General features: G+C 45.8%; 1 protein-coding gene across 3 annotated transcripts in view; it reads left to right on the top strand.

Annotated features, from left to right (window-relative positions):
• LOC132781205 (pleckstrin homology domain-containing family G member 2) overlaps positions 1-16,939 on the top strand; it is a 106,133-nt gene that overhangs the window by 38,642 nt on the left and 50,552 nt on the right. For 2 of the 3 annotated variants that reach the window (XM_067461455.1, XM_067461454.1), the window contains 3 exons: positions 1,844-1,917; positions 9,492-9,910; positions 15,693-15,793. In XM_067461455.1, coding sequence (XP_067317556.1) covers positions 1,869-1,917; positions 9,492-9,910; positions 15,693-15,793 — 569 coding nt within the window. In that variant the 5' untranslated portion in view covers positions 1,844-1,868. The remainder of the gene's footprint in view (positions 1-1,843; positions 1,918-9,491; positions 9,911-15,692; positions 15,794-16,939) is intronic. The other variant, XM_067461456.1, reaches the window with a different exon arrangement.

Below are 16,939 nucleotides of genomic sequence, written 5' to 3'. Positions count from 1 at the left end.
CTGACGTTTCGCCTGCATCTATGGCAAGCATCCTCAGAGGTAGTGACCAGTGATTCCGGCCATGAAAGCCTTCTACAATACTTGTAGCTCTGACCTACAAGAAGCACTGCCTGAATATCAAGCAAAAAGTGGGTGCTAGAAACAATATCATACGAAAGCTGACTGGCACAACCTGGGGATCACAACCAGACACAGTGAAGACATCTGCCCGTGCGCTATGCTACTCTGCTGCTGAGTATGCATGCTCAGTGTGGAACACATCTCACCACGCTAAAACAGTAGATGTGGCTCTTAAGGAGACATGCCACATTATCACGGGGTGTCTGCGCCCTACACCACTGGAGAAACTACACTGTCTAGCCAGTATTGCACCACCTGACATCTGCCAGGAAGTAGCAGCCAATATTAAAAGAACCAAGGCAGTGACATCTCCAGCCCATCCCTTGTTTGGGTATCAGCCAGTATGTCAGCGACTTAAATCAAGAAATAGTTTTCTTAGATCTACAGAGACACTTGCTGGAACACCCCAGCAAGAGAGAGTCCAAAAGTGGCAGGCTCAAACCTAGAACCTCAAGTAATGGCTGATACCAAACCCTTCCAGTATTTTCTGTTGGTCATGGGAAAACTGTGTGCCAAGTTTGGTTCAATTCCACCGTTGTTGGGGTTCAGAATGCTCTTTGATTGTAGGTGAACTATAAATCCCAGTAACTACAACTCCCAAATGTCAAGGGCTATTTCCCCCAAACTCCACCAGTGTTCACATTTGGGCATATTGAGTATTCATGTAGAGTTTGGTCCAGATCCATCATTGTTTGAGTCCACAGTGCTCTCTGGATGTAGGTGAACTATAACTCCAAAACTCAAGGGCAATGCCCACTAAAGCCATCCAGTATTTTCCGTTGGTCAGGGGAATTCCGTGTGCCAAGTTTGACCCAATTCTATCATTGGTGGGGTTCAGAAAGCTCTTTGATTGTAAGTGAACTACAAATCCCAGTAACTACAATTCCCAAATGTCAAGATCTATTTCCCCAAAACTCCACCTGTGTTCACATTTGGGCATATTGAGTATTTGTGCCAAGTTTGGTCCAGATCCATCATTGTTTGAGTCCACAGTGATCTTTGGATGTAGGTGAACTACAACTCCAAAACCAAAGGACACTGCCCACCAAACCCTTCCAGTATTTTCTGTTGGTCATGGGAGAAATGTGTGCCAAGTTTGGTTCAATTCCATCGTTGGTGGGGTTCAGAATGCTCTTTGATTGTAGGTGAACTATAAATCCTAGTAACTACAACTCCCAAATATCAAGGTATGTTTCCCCCAAACTCCATCTGTGCTCATATTTGGGCATATGGAATATTCGTGCCAAGTTTGGTCCAGATCCATCATTGTTTGAGTCCACAGTGCTCTCTGGATGTAGGTGAACTACAACTCCTAAACTCAAGGTCAATGCTTACCAAACCCTTCTAGTGTTTTCTGTTGGTCCTGTATGCCAAGTTTGGTCCAATTCTATTGTTGGTGGGGTTCAGAATGCTCTTTGATTGTAGGTGAACTATAAATCCCAGCAACTACAACTCCCAAATGACAAAATCAATTTTTTTTGAGTGAAGGACATAGATTGGGTTGTTAGGTGTCTTGTGTCCAAATTTGGTGTCAATTCGTCCAGTGGTTTTTGAGTTCTGTTAATACCACAAACGAACATTACATTTTTATTTATATAGATTAGTTATTGGAAAGGGTTGGAAACAGTTACTAAAGAAAACAGTAGTATAGGATCCCTCTTTTATATATGTTGCAAATATATTATTATTATTAATATTAATATTAATAATATTATTATTGCAGGACGGGCGCCGAAGACCGCGTCAACATGCCCGAAGGAGCCCGAAGGGGCAGCACCAAGAAGGGAGGCAAAACAGGTGAGTATTTCTAACTCAAGGTGCATCTACACTGTTGAATTAATCCAGTTTGGCACCACTTGAACATGCCATGGCTCCATGTAATGGAATCCTAGGAGTTGTAGTTTTGCAGGGACATTTGCTTCTCTGCCAAAGAGTGCTATAACTACAAACTATAGCCTCTATGATTCCATAGCAGTGAGCCATTGCGGTTCAAGGGGTCTCAAACTGCATTAATTCTATAGTGTAGACACCCTAAGACACCTCTCTGGGAGTTTTCTGCACCCTGCAGCATATCTCTATAGTCAACCTCCAGTGGAAGTTTCTCATAGTCATATTTCCACTTTGAGTTTCCTTTAAGATATATAAAGTACCTTGTTGTTGTTGTTGTTGTTGTTGTTGTTGTTGTTGTTATTCTGCTAAGCATTTGTAGGTCTTCAATGCAATTCTATGTACAACTTGAGGATATGATTGCTCGCTAGACAGGCTGTAAATCCCATGATCTGATCCCAGGTTTTCTGTTTATCCCAGATTATCTGGCAGTGGGGACTCATATAATCCAGTTTAAAGCAGAAAATCTGGGATCAGATACTGGGATATAGGGACTATCTGAAAAGGCCCTAAGGCCCCTTCTACGCTGCCACATAAAATCCAGATTTTCTGCTTTGAACTGGACTATATGGAAGTGTAGACTCATATAATCCAGTTCAAAGCAAATAATGTGGATTATCCCAGGCATGGGCAAAGTTTGGCCTATTGTATTGGATCACTTTTGTTGGGCACTTCCCAAGTGTCTAGGACTGTGCGATGTATCAGCAAATAATGTGTGCAGATCCAAGGAGGGTGGCCTTTTGCAGCTGATAGGTGGTGATTTTGTCAGTGTTGATTGTTTTTAAGTCCAGGCCAGGGTCTTCAGGCACTGCACCCAGTGTGCCGATCACCAATGGGACCACTTTGACTGGCTTGTGCCAGAGTCTTTGCAATTCAATCTTTACATCATATTAGTCTAGGACTGTGTGATGTATCGGCAAATAGTGTGTGCAGATCCAAGTAGAGTGGCCTTTTGCATCTGACAGATGGCGATTTTGTCAGTGTTGATTGTTTTTAAGTGCAGGCCAGGGTCTTCAGACACTGCACCCAGTGTGCCGATCACCTCTGGGACTACCATTATTATTATTATTATTATTATTATTATTATTATTATTATCAGTAGTAGTAGTAGTAGTAGTAGTATGTTTATGTTTATTTGATGGTGTCTTTCTGCCTGGCAAAAGAAGGTTAGCCTTTCAAATGTCCCTTCCAACTCTTTAAGGCCTTTTCCACACAGCTGTATAAAACCCACATCAAACTAGATTATATGGCAATGTGGACTTTTTTTTTTTTTGGTCATGTCAGGAGCAACTTGAGAAACTGCAAGTCGCTTCTGGTGTGAGAGAATTGGCCGCCTGCAAGGACGTTGCCCAGAGGACGCCCGGATAATTTGATGTTTTTACCATCCTTGTGGGAGGCTTCTCTCATGTCCCTGCTTGGGGAGCTGGAGCTGAGAGAGGGAGCTCATCCGCCTCTCCCTGGATTCGAACCTGCGACCTGTCAGTCTTCAGTCCTGCATGCACAAGGGTTTAACCCACTGCCATCGGGGGCTCGGCAATGTGGACTCAGATAACCCAGTTCAAAGCAGATACTGTGGATTGTCTGCCTTGATATTCTGGGTTATTGCAGACGGCCAATTCTCTCACACCAGAAGCGACTTGCAGTTTCTCAAGTTGCTCCTGACACGACCAAAAAAAAAAAAAAAGAAGTCCACATTGCCATATAATCTAGTTCGATGTGGGTTTTATACAGCTGTGTGGAAAAGACCTTAAAGAGTTGGAAAGCCACGTAGATTCAGTGAATCCTATCCTGGTGAAAACCTTTTGCAGTGCAAAGCATATTCTGTTCACAATTGTGCTGCAAACCTTTTGCATTCCTTTCCAAGTCTTTAAGGCCACTTCCACACAGATGTATAAAACTCATATCGAACTGGATTATATGGCAATGCGGACTCAGATTACCCAGTTCAAAGCAGATATTATGGATTGTCTGCCTTGATATTCTAGGTCAGGGGGTCCTCAAACTACGGCCCACGGGCCACTTCCGGCCCGCCAAGGGCACTTATCCGGCCCACGGAGGAGGAGTGCGCCCCCCCCCCCCCACAGTGCCCCTCCCTTGGCTGGCTCATGCTATCCATCAGGCCCAACGGGCAGCGTGAGCCAGCCAGCCATGAAGTCCAGTCGTGTCTGACTCTGGGGTGTGGTGCTCATCTGCATTTCTAGGTTGAAGAGCCAGCGTTGTCCGTAGACACCTCCAAGGTCATGTGGCCAGCATGACTGCATGGAGCGCCGGGGCAGCCTCCCTTGGCTGGCTCACGCTGCCCATCGGACCCGTGAGGTTCTTTACACGCGAGTAGGCCGTGCGGGGCTGCCCCGGCGCTCCATGCAGTCATGCCGGCCACATGACCTTGGAGGTGTCTACGGACAATGCCGGCTCTTCGACTTAGAAATGCAGACGAGCACCACACCCCAGAGTCAAACATGACTGGACTTCATGTCAGAGGAAAACCTTTAACTAGGAAAATTGTGGAAGATCCAGGGTGGGAGAAAGAACTCTTGTCTGTTGGAGGTAGGTATTTATTTATTTATCGTGTCATCCGCAACCAGAACATTGTGTTACATTTCTAACAGAACAAAACAAACAAACAGATAAAAAAACCCCACAAATTTTGCAAACTTGGTAGCTGATTAAATGTCCTTTGACTAGTATCTGGCCACTTGGAGTGCCTCTGGTGTTGCCGCAAGAAGGTCCTCCATTGTGCATGTGGCAGGGCTCAGGGTGCATTGCAGCAGGTGATCAGTGGTTTGCTCTTCTCCGCACTCGCATGTCGAGGATTCCACTTTGTAGCCCCATTTCTTAAGGTTGGCTCTGCATCTCGTGGTGCCAGAGCGCAGTCTGTTCAGCGCCTTCCAAGTCACCCAGTCTTCTGTGTGCCCAGGGGGGAGTCTCTCATTTGGTATCACCCACTGATTGACGTTCTGGGTTTGAGCCTGCCACTTTTGGACTCTTGCTTGCTGAGGTGTTCCTGCAAATATCTCTGTAGATCTTAGGAAGCTATTTCTTGATTTGAGTTGTTGACGTGCTGGCTGATACCCAAACAGGGGATGAGCTGGAGATGTCTCTGCCTTGGTCCTTTCACTATTGGCTGCTACTTCCCGGTGGATGTCAGGTGGTACAATACCGGCTAGGCAGTGTAATTTCTCCAGTGGTGTAGGGCGCAGGCACCCCGTGATAATGCAGCATGTCTCATTAAGAGCCGCATCCACTGTTTTAGTGGAGGTAGGTATGAATGTTTCAATTGGCCACCTTGATTGCCATTTCATAGCCTGGCAGTTTTTAGGGAGAATCCTTTGTTGAGAGGTGATTAGCTGGTCCTGAATGTTTCTTGTCTGGAGTTCCCTTGTGTTTGAGTATTGTTCTGTATTTACAGTTATAATTTTAGAGTTTTTTAAATACCGGTAGCCAGATTTTGTTCAGACTAGAAATAGGAAGATTTCCCCTTCTCTGCTCCTGGAATTACTGCCTAAAGAGGGCTAGAAAGAACCCTTCCACACAGCAAATAAGATATGTGCAATGTGCAGAGGGATTTTTCAATTAATTTTTTTAAACTATAGTCTGGCCCTCCAACAGTCTGAGGGACAGTGAACTGGCCCCCAGTTTTAAAACTTTGAGGACCCCTGTTCTAGGTTATATGACCCATAGATTCAGTGAATCCTCTCCTGATGAAAACCTTTTGCAGGGCAAGGCTGATTCTGTGCACAATTGTGCTGCAAACCTTTTGCATTCGCTCGCCCTTTTGCAAAGTTTTGCAAAAGGAAATTTTTGCTTGCAAACACAGCTATTTGTGCAGAACTTTTCTAGAGTGGTGGGAGGAGGAAACAATAGGTCGAGATGAGGAAGAAGAAGGGGGAGATGTGGCGGAAAAGGCGGCCAAAGGTGCTTCTCGCACTGAAGCCTCCTCCCAGGTTGCATTGCGAGGAAAACCACAGCCAGCTTCAAAAGGTGAGAAAAGGCCACAAAAGGATGCTGCAAAGAGAGACGGGAGCGGGTTTTGCACACATCCTTGCATCGTAGATTTGGAAGAGACCCCAAGGACATCTGGTTTAATTCCTCCATGCAGCAAGACACCATCAAAGCCCTCCCGACAGATGGACATTCAGGTGTTGTGTGTGTGCCTTACGTAGTTTAACAGGATATCTAAAAATGATTGCATTGTTTTTAATTATGCCGTTTGAGCAAGTCCCGTATTTAATTCTATGCTAATGTTTATTTACGTTAGGTTTTAATAGACACATTGTGTATGTGTTTTGGTTACTTAGAGCAGTGTTTCTCAACCTTCCTCATGCCGCGACCCCTTAATACAGTTCCTCGTGTTGTGGTGAACCCCAACCATCACATTATTTTCGTTGCTGCTTCACAACTGTCATTTTTCTTGTGTGATGAATGTTTTGCTGTGGCCCAGTTTGTGTATATGTGTTTTTGTGTGTGTGTATATAGAATCATAGAATCAAAGAGTTGGAAGAGACCTCATGGGCCATCCAGTCCAACCCCATTCTGCCAAGAAGCAGGAATATTGCATTCAAATCACCCCTGACAGATGGCCATCCAGCCTCTGTTTCAAAGCTTCCAAAGAAGGAGCCTCCACCACACTCTGGGGCAGAGAGTTCCACTGCTGAACGGCTCTCACAGTCAGGAAGTTCTTCCTCGTGTTCAGATGGAATCTCCTCTCTTGTAGTTTGAAGCCATTGTTCCATTGCGTCCTAGTCTCCAAGGAAGCAGAAAACAAGCTTGCTCCCTCCTCCCTGTGGCTTCCTCTCACATATTTATACATGGCTATCATATCTCCTCTCAGCCTTCTCTTCTTCAGGCTAAACATGCCCAGCTCCTTAAGCCGCTCCTCATAGGGCTTGTTCTCCAGACCCTTGATCATTTGAGTCGCCCTCCTCTGGACACATTCCAACTTGTCAATATCTCTCTTGAATTGTGGTGCCCAGAATTGGACACAATATTCCAGGTAAAGTGGTCTAACCAAAGCAGAATAGAGCATGGGGAGCATTACTTCCCTTTAGGTTTTAATAGACACATTGTGTATGTGTTATAGCTACTTAGAGGTAACCATAACATTATTTTCATTGCTACTTCACAACTGTCATTTTGCTACTGTTGTCCCGTGATATGAGATTAGGTCTCTGGTTGGAGAGAGCTAAGGAAACGTTAATGTAGTGTTTCTCAACCTTCCTAATGCTGCGCCCCCTTAATACAATTCCTCATGTTGTGGTGACCCCCAACCATAACATTATTTTCGTTGCAACTTCATAATTGTCATTTTGCTCCTGTTATGAATCATCAAAATATCTGATATGCGGGATGTGTTTCCAATCACTGGACCAAATTTGGCACAAATACCCGATATGTCCAAATTTGAATACTGGTGGGGTTGGGGAGAGCATTGATTTTGTCACTTTGGAGTTATAGTTGCTGGGATTTATAGTTCACCTACAATCAAAGAGTATTCTGAACTCCACCAACGATGGAGTTGAACCAAATTTGGCACACAAAACTCCCATGACCAACAATCAATACAATCAAAGAGCATTGTTAACTCCACCAACGATGGAATTGAACCAAACTTGGTACACAGAACTCTCATGACCATCAGAAAATACTGGAAGGGTGTGATGGGCATTGACCTTGAGTTTGGGAGTTGTAGTTCACCTACATCCAGAGAAGCACTGTGGACTCAAACCATGATGGTTCAGGACCAAACTTGGCATGGATACTCAATATGCACAAATGTGATTACTGGTGGAGTTTTGGGGAAATAGACCTTAACTTTTAGGAGTTGTAGTTGCTGGGATTTATAGTTCACCTACCATCAAAGAGCATTATGGACCCCACCACTGATAGAATTAGGCCAAACTTGGCACGCAGAACTCCTGTGAGCAATAGAAAATACTGGAAAGGTTTGGTGGGCATTGACCTTGAGTTTGGAATTGTAGTTCACTTACATCCAGACAGCACTGTGGACTCAAACGGTGATGGATCAGGACCAAACGTGGCACGAATACTCAGTATGCCCAGATATGAACACTGGTGGAGTTTGGGGAAAATAGACCTTGACATTTGGGAGTTGTAGTTGCTGGGATTTATAGTTCACCTACAATCAAAGAGCATTGTGAACTGCACCAAGGATAGATTTTGACCAAACTTCCTACAATGACCCACATGACCCAGAGAAAATACTGATGGTCTTTGAAAACCCCTCTGACAAAACTCAAGGTCAATGCCCACCAAACCCTTCCAGTATTTTCTGTTAGTTGTGGAAGTTCTGTGTGCCAAGTTTGGTTCAATTCCATCATTGGTGGAGTTCAGAATGCTCTTTGATTGTGGGTGAATTATAAATACCTGCAACTACAACTCCCAAATGACAAAATAAATCCCTCTCCAACCCCACCAGTAGCCAAATTTGAGTGTATTGGGTAGTAAAGGTAAAGGTTTTCCCCTGACATTAAGTCCAGTCATGTCTGACTCCTCCTTTTGCCACAGCAGTACCTATTGATCTACTCACATTTGCATGTTTTCGAATTGCTAGATTGGGAGAAGCTGGGGCTAACAGTGTGAGCTTACCCCGCTCCATGGATTTGAACCGGTGACCTTTCGGTCAGCAAGTTCATCATCTCAGTAGTTCAACCCACTGCGCCATCAGGGGCTCCTTTTCAAATTTGGGCATATTGGGTATTTGTGCCAATTTTTGTCCAGTGAATGAAAATCCATCCTACATATCAGATATTTACATGATGATTCATAACAGTAGCCAAATGACAGTGATGAAGTAGCAATGAAAATAATAGGTTCTTGTGGGTTTTTTCGGGCTATAGAGCCATGTTCTAGACGCATTTCTCCTGACGTTTCGCCTGCATCTATGGCAAGCATCCTCAGAGGTGTGAGGATGCTTGCCATAGATGCAGGCGAAACGTCAGGAGAAATGCGTCTAGAACATGGCTCTATAGCCCGAAAAAACCCACAAGAACCTAGTGATTCCAGCCATAAAAGCCTTCGACAATACAATGAAAATAATGCTATGGTTGGGGGTCACCACAACATGAGGAATTGTATTAAGGGGGCGTAGCATTAGGAAGGTTGAGAACCACTACATTAACTTTTCCTTAGCTCTCTCCAACCAGAGACCTAATCTCATATCACGGGACAACAGTAGCAAAATGACAGTTCTGAAGTAGCAACGAAAATAATGTTATGGTTGGGGGTCAGCACAACATAAGGAACTGTATGAAGGGTCGCGGAATTAGGAAGGTTGAGAAACACTGCTTTTGAACATTCATTCCATGATAATAACTCTTCCTTCCGAGCGGGAGTTTGCTCTCACTTGCTCTTGTCTCATCCCCGTTCTTAACTATGAGTCGTATGGAATTTGGATGTTTCTAACTCTGAGAATGCTTGATTTGCAAGACCTTTAAAAGCACACCTTTTCTCTTTATGTCTCCAAGCAGCGCCCCGGCCCTCGTCGGTCTCCTCGCTGGGCGGCATCGGTGCTGGCATGGCCTCCGACCCCATGTTGGGCAGCTGCACCTCGGTCAACACCGTCTGTTCGGACAGCGACCGCCCGGTCAGCCTGAGCTCTTCCGCCTCCTCGGCTTCACTCCAGGACAGCCATAGTGCTTTCGGCAGCAGCGGAGGGCTCATCGGTTGTCCGCCGCCTCCGCCGTCTTCATACGCGCACCAAAACGGGAGCGATATCAGCTTGGACCTGACGCCGGTGGCCCTTTTGGATGTCCCTGGGTACCCCAAGGACCACCCCGGGAGGGCCAAAGAACGGCGGATGAAGCTCTCGCACCTGGACCGGGTGGTGTTGGAGATCGTCGAGACGGAGCAAGCCTACGTGCGGGATCTCCGGAGCATCGTGGAGGTATTTATTTATTTATCGTGTCATCAGCAACCAGACATTTGTATTACATTTTTAACAAAACAAACAAGCAACCAGACAAAACACAGAATTTGCAAGCTTGGTAGTTGATTAAATGTCCTTTGACCAGTATCTGGCCACTTGGAGTGCTTCTGGTGTTGCCGCAAGAAGGTCCTCCCTTGTGCATGTGGCTGGGCTCAAGTTGCATTGCAGCAGGTGGTCAGTGGTTTGCTCTTCTCCGCACTCACATGCCGTGGATTCCACTTTGTAGCCCCATTTCAGAAGGTTGGCTCTGCATCTCGTGGTGCCAGAGCGCAGTCTGTTCAGCGCCTTCCAAGTCCCCCAGTCTTCTGTGTGCCCAGGGGGGAGTCTCTCATTTGATATCAGCCATTGGTTGAGGTTCTAGGTTTGAGCCTGCCACTTTTGGACTCTCGCTTGCTGAGGTGTTTCAGGGAGTGTCTCTGTAGATCTTAGAAAACTATTTCTTGATTTAAGTCGTTGACGTGCTGATTTAAGTCGTTGACCCAAACAAGGGATGGGCTGGAGATGTCACTGCCTTGGTCCTTTCATTATTGGCTGCTACTTCCTGGCGGATGTCAGGTGGTGCGATACTGGCTAGACAGTGGTGTAGGGCACAGACACCCCGTGATAATGCGGCATGTCTCATTAAGAGCCACATCCACTGTGTTAGCGTGTTGAGATGTGTTCCATACTGGGCATGCATACTCAGAAGCAGAGTAGCAAAAGCAAGGGCAGATGTCTTCACTGTGTCTGGTTGTGATCCCTAGGTTGTGCCAGTCAGCTTTCGTATGATATTGTTTCTAGCACCCACTTTTTGCTTGATATTCAGGCAGTGCTTCTTGTAGGTCAGAGCACGGTCCAGAGTGACCCTTGAGGGTCGTGGAGGTAAGGGAATTCGGTGGAAATGAGTAGTAGAGTTGGGTGTCATCTACATACAGATGGCACCCAACTCCAAAACTCCGGATAACCTCACTCAGTGGTTTCATGTAGATATTGAAAAGCATGGGAGATAGAATGGACCTTGTGGGACCCCACAGGTCAAAGACCACGGGTCTGAGCAGTTATCCCCCAGCTTCACCAACTGGGAGTGACCCTCCAGGAAGGAACAGAGCTACTGCAGAGCAATGCTCCCAACCAAGACCCATTCTGGAGAGCCACCCCAGAAGGATACCATGGTCGATGGTATTGAAAGCCACAAAGATATCCAGTAGGACCAAGCTCTCTTCGGAGGTCATCCACCAAGGCAACCAAAGCCGTCTCAGTACCATGGCCAGGTTTAAAACCAGAATGTGATGCATCTAGATAGTTGGTACATGCATTGCATGTACCTCAGTTTGAAAAAATAACAGTTGGGTTGTTGTAGGTTTTTTCGGGCTGTATGGCCATGCTCTAGAGGCATTCTCTCCTGACGTTTCATCTGCATCTATGGCAAGCATCCTCAGAGGTAGTGAGGTCTGTTGGAACTAGGAAAAAGAGTTTATATATCTGTGGAAGGACCAGGGTGGGACAAAGGACTCTTGTCTGTTGGAGCTAGTTGTGAATGTTTCAACTGACCACCTTGATTAGCATACAATGGGCTGACTGTGCCTGGAGCAAACTTTTGTTGAGAGGTGATTAGATGTCCTTGTTTGTTTCCTCTCTGCTGTTTTGCTGTTGCAATTTTAGAGTTTTTTTAAATACTGGTAGCCAGATTTTGTTCATTTTCATGGTTTCCTCCTTTCTGTTGAAATTGTCCACATGCTTGTGCATTTCAATGACTTCTCTGTGTAGTCTGACATGGTGGTTGTTGGTGTGGTCCAGCATTTCTGTGTTCTCAAATAATATCCTGTGTTCAGGCTGGTTCATTGGGTGCTCTGCTATGGCTGACTTCTCTGGTTGAAGGAGTCTGCAGTGCCTTTCATGTTCCTTGATTCGTGGTTGGGCAATGCCATGTTTGGTGGTCCCTATGTAGACTTGTCCACAGCTGCATGGTATATGGTAGACTCCTGCAGAGGTGAGAGGATCCTTCTTGTCCTTTGCTGAACGGAGCAGTTGTTGGATTTTCTTGGTGAGTCTATAGATAGTTTGTATGTTGTGTTTCCTCTGCGGTCAGTGATTCCCTTGTTGTTTGGCAAGAACCCTTTTCCTCTGGTGGATCTTCGTCTTGACTCTCGTGGCTTCTTCTCGGTGGTCTTGCAGCTCTTCTGATGTCTGAGGTGGAGTCTCCATTGGCCTGTAAAGCCCAGTTGAGGTGGTTCAGTTCATCTTGGAGGAGGTGGGCTTCGCAGATTTTTTTTTGCAGTTCTTATTGACATGTGTTCATAGCACAGTACACTGAAAGGCTTAAGAGAGGAAAGATGTGATCCTAGAGCAGGAATGGGCCAACTTGGGTCCTCCAGGTGTTTTGGACTTCAACTCCCACAATTCCTAACAGCCAGGAGACGTGAGTAAATATGGGTATGTGTTCTCTAGCAATTTGTATGAGTGCATCGTCTATACCAGCGGTTCTCAACCTGGGGGTCACAACCCCCAGGGGGGGTCGCCTGGCCATTTTGGAGTGGTCACAAGGTTGAGAACCACTGGTCTATACTGTTGAATGAATGCAGTTTTGACCTCACTTTAACTGCCCTGGCCCAATGGGATGGAACTATAGGAGTTGTAGTTTCACAAGGTCTTTGGCCTTCTCTGACAGAGTGCTAGTGCCTCACCAAACTACAACTCCCAGGGTTTGAGCCAGGGCAACACTATGGAGATGCACTCCCTGTTGGATCTACTCTAGTTGAATTTTGCAACTGGATTTGGATGGAGAAAAAGTTGTCTCCTGAATACACTGGTTTGTATACGACTGCGTCCTCTTTCCCCCCCAGAAGAGTAAGTTTGAACACTTGCAATCCTCCTCCATCCTGGCTTTTCTTCCCTCAACGGCTTGCTTTTGTTGGAATTTCTGGAATTCTTTGGTCTCTCTTGGGACCACAAAGTATGGGATGGTTGGGTAGACAGAGCAGAGCAAATGGAGTCGGTCTCTTTGGCTGGGGAGAGGGCGTCTGTTTCTTCCACTTCTCTAAAACTTTGGTGCGTTGACCCTGATTGTTGAACCCCAGGATGGACTCATTCACACATGACGTCTTACATTTACATGGGTGTTTTCACAGAATCATAGAACTGGGAGGGACTTGAGTACGTACTTCCTCCTCCTCCTCCTTGGCATTTATACTCTATGCTTCTTCTAATGAAAACACCAGTGTACATGCAAAATGTTATATCCCATTCACACATAACGTTTTACACTTACACGGGCATTTTCATGGAATCATAATACTGGAAGGGACTATAGTACCACCTCCTTTTTTTTCGCTTCCTCCTCCTTCTCTTCTTTTCCCTCTTCCTCATCTCGTTCCTATTCTCCTTCTTTCTCCTCTTCCTTCTCTCCTTCCTCTTCTTTCTTCTCCTCTTATTCCTCCTCCTCTCCTTCCTCCTTCTTTTCCTCCTCTTATTCTTTCTCCTGTCCTTCCTCCTCCTCCTCCCTCTTCTCTTCTTCTTCTTCTTCTTCCTTCTCCTCCTCCTCTTCTTCTTCTTCTTTCTCCTCCTCTTCTTCCTCTTCTTCTTCCTTTTCTTCCTCTTCCTCTGTCTCTTCCTCCCCTTCTTCCTTCTTCTTCTTCCTCCTCCACCTCCTCCTCTTCTTCTTCTCTTCTTTCTCCTCTTCCTCTTCTTCCACTTCCTCTCCTTCTTCCTCTTCCTCCTCCTCCTCTTCTTCCTCTTTCTTCTTCCCTTCTTCCTTCTCCCCCTCTCCTTCTTCCTGTACTTCTCCCCCTCTTCTTCCTCTTCCTCTTGTTCTTCCTCATCTTTCTCCTCTTCTTCCTCTTTCTTCTTCTCTTCTTCCTGAACTTCTCCCCCTCTTCTTCCTCCTCTTTCTCTTCCTCTCCTTCCTCTTTCGCCTCCTCTTCTTCCTCCTCTTCTTTTTCTTCCTGTACTTCTCCCCCTCTTCTTTCTACTCTTCTTCCTCTTTCTCTTGTTCTTCCTCATCTTTCTCCTCCTCTTCCTCTTCTTCCTCTTCCTCCTTCTCTCCATCCTCCTCCTCCTCCTCTTCTTCTTCCTGTACTTCTCCCCCTCTTCTTCCTCCTCTTCTTCCTCTTTCTCTTGTTCTTCCTCATCTTTTTCCTCCTCTTCCACTTCTTCCTCTTTCTCCTTCTCTTCATCCTCCTCCTCCTCCTCTTCTTCCTGTACTTCTCCCCCTCTTCTTCCTCCTCCTCTTCCTCTTGTTCTTCCTCTTCTTCCTCTTTCTCCTCTTCTTCCTCATCTTTTTCTTCCCGTACTTCTCCCCCCTCTTCTTCTTTCTCTTCTTCTTTTTCTCCTTCTTCTTCTTCTCATTATTATTATTCTCCCATATTACTTTCTTCTTTTTTATGATAAAAATGCCAATGTGCCTTTCTTCTAATTAAAAAAAATGCTAATGTGCATCTATATGGACGTTTTCATCAAATCACAGACTTGGGAGAGGCTATAGAACAGCAAGATGATGGGGATGCACATTTATATCCCCCCGAATGAGACCGAAGCGGGCTCACGTGTCATTTAAAAGCAATCCAAGTTGAAAACTTCTTCTGCGTGAGACCCTTCCCAGTTTGTGTATAGAATCATAGAATCAAAGAGTTGGAAGAGACCTCCTGGGCCATCCAGTCCAACCCCATTCTGCCAAGAAGCAGGAATATTGCATTCAAATCACCCCTGACAGATGGCCATCAAGCCCCTGTTTAAAAGCTTCCAAAGAAGGAGCCTCCACCACACTCCTGGGCAGAGAGTTCCACTGCTGAACGGCTGTCACAGTCAGGAAGTTCTTCCTCATGTTCAGATGGAATCTCCTCTCTTGTAGTTTGAAGCCATTGTTCCATTGCGTCCTAGTCTCCAGGGAAGCAGAAAACAATCTTGCTCCCTCCTCCCTGTGGCTTCCTCTCACATATTTATACATGGCTATCATATCTCCTCTCAGCCTTCTCTTCTTCAGGCTAAACATGCCCAGCTCCTTAAGCCGCTCCTCATAGGGCTTGTTCTCTAGACCCTTGATCATTTGAGTCGCCACATTCCAGCTGGTCAATATCTCTCTTGAATTGTGGTGCCCAGAATTGGACACAATATTCCAAGTGTGGTCTAACCAAAGCAGAACAGAGCATGGGGAGCATGACTTCCCTGGATCTAGACACTATGCTCCTATTGATGCATGCCAAAATCCCATTGGCTTTTTTTGCCGCCACATCACATTCCTGGCTCATGTTTAACTTGTTGTCCACGAGGACTCCAAGATCTTTTTCACACGTACTGCTCTCAAGCCAGGCATTGTCCCCCATTCTGTATCTTTGCATTTCGTTTTTCCTGCCAAAGTGGAGTATCTTGCATTTGTCCCTGTTGAACTTCATTTTGTTAGTTTTGGCCATTCATCTCTCTAATCTGTCAAGAATTGAATCCTGCTCCTGTCCTCTGGAGTCTTGGCTATCCTTCCCAATTTGGTGTCGTCTGCAAACTTGATGATCTTGCCTTCTAACCCTTCATCTAAGTCATTAATAAAGATGTTTTAAATTGCTTTGGCCATCCCTAAAGAGATTCCAAATGCATTTAAACAGCACTCCAAATTATCTAAAGGCCTTTAAAAAAAAAGCTATAGTTTCCCATATTGGTGGGGATTTGCAGCCATACACCTGTGGAGACTCCCAGGTTGATGTGGGATGTCTCCCCATTGCCTCTCCATTGCAAGGTGTTTGTATGTCTCATTTGTTTATCTCTCTTCTGACAGGATTACCTCGGCTGCATCATCGACTGTGGGCAGCTGCCACTCAAACCCGAACAGGTCAATGCCTTGTTTTGCAATATTGAAGATATCTACGAATTCAACAGGTATTTATTTATCATATCAGAGGCAAACTGGGGGTTCGGTTGTAATGTATTGTAATGTAATGTCCTTTGACGAGTATCTGGCCACTTGGAGTGCCCTTGGAGTTGCTATAGAAGGTCCTCCATTGTGCATGTGGCAGGGCTCAGGCTGCATTGCAGCAGGTGGTCAGTGGTTTGCTCTTCTCCACACTCGCATGTCGTGGACTCCACTTCGTGGCCCCATTTCTGAAGGTTGGCTCTGCATCTCGTGGTGCCAGAGCACAGTCTGTTCAGCACCTTCCAAGTCTCCCAGTCTTCTGTATACCCCGGAGTGAGTCTCTCATCCGGTCTCAGCCACTGATTGAGGTTCTGGGTTTTTGCCTGCCACTTTTGGACTCTTGCTTGCTGAGGTGTTCCGGCAAATATCTCTGTAGATCTTAGAAAACTATTTCTAGATTTAAGTCGTTGACGTGCTGGCTGATACCCAAACAGGGGATGAGCTGGAGATGTCTCTGCCTTGGTCCTTTCACTATTGGCTGCTACTTCCCAGCGGATGTCAGGTGGTGCAATACCGGCTAGACAGTGTAATTTCTCCAGTGGTGTAGTCTATTCAGCGCCTTCCAAGTCACCCAGTTTTCTATGTGCCCAGGAGGGAGGCTTGAGATTCTCGGTTTTTGCCTGCCACTTTTGGACTCTTGCATGCTGAGGTGTTCCTGCAAATATCTCTGTAGATCTTAGGAAGCTATTTCTTGATTTAAGGCATTGTTTTATGATGCAGGCATCGAATTGTGCCTCTGCCTTTGTAAGCCGCCCTGAGTCCCCTTCGGGGTGAGAAGGGCGGGGTAGAAGAACCCCAAATAAATAAATTGGCATGCTGGCTGATATCTGAACAGAGGATGGGTCGGAGATGTCTCTGTCTTGGTCCTTTCACTATTGGTTGCTACTTCCCGGCGGATATTAGGTGATGCAATACCAGCCAAACAGTGTAATTTCTCCAGTGGTGTAGGGCGCAGACACCCAGTGATAATGCAGCATGTCTCATTAAGAGCCACATCCACCATTTTGACATGGTGAGGTGTGTTCCACACTGGGCATGCATACTCAGCATACTCAGCAGCAGAGTAGCATAGCACAGAATCCCTCCTGTATGCCCATGAGGGAGTCTCTCAT

Source organism: Anolis sagrei, chromosome Y, assembly GCF_037176765.1.
Source record: "Anolis sagrei isolate rAnoSag1 chromosome Y, rAnoSag1.mat, whole genome shotgun sequence".
Classification (NCBI taxonomy): domain Eukaryota; kingdom Metazoa; phylum Chordata; class Lepidosauria; order Squamata; family Dactyloidae; genus Anolis; species Anolis sagrei.
This window is presented reverse-complemented; position numbering and strand designations above follow the sequence as displayed.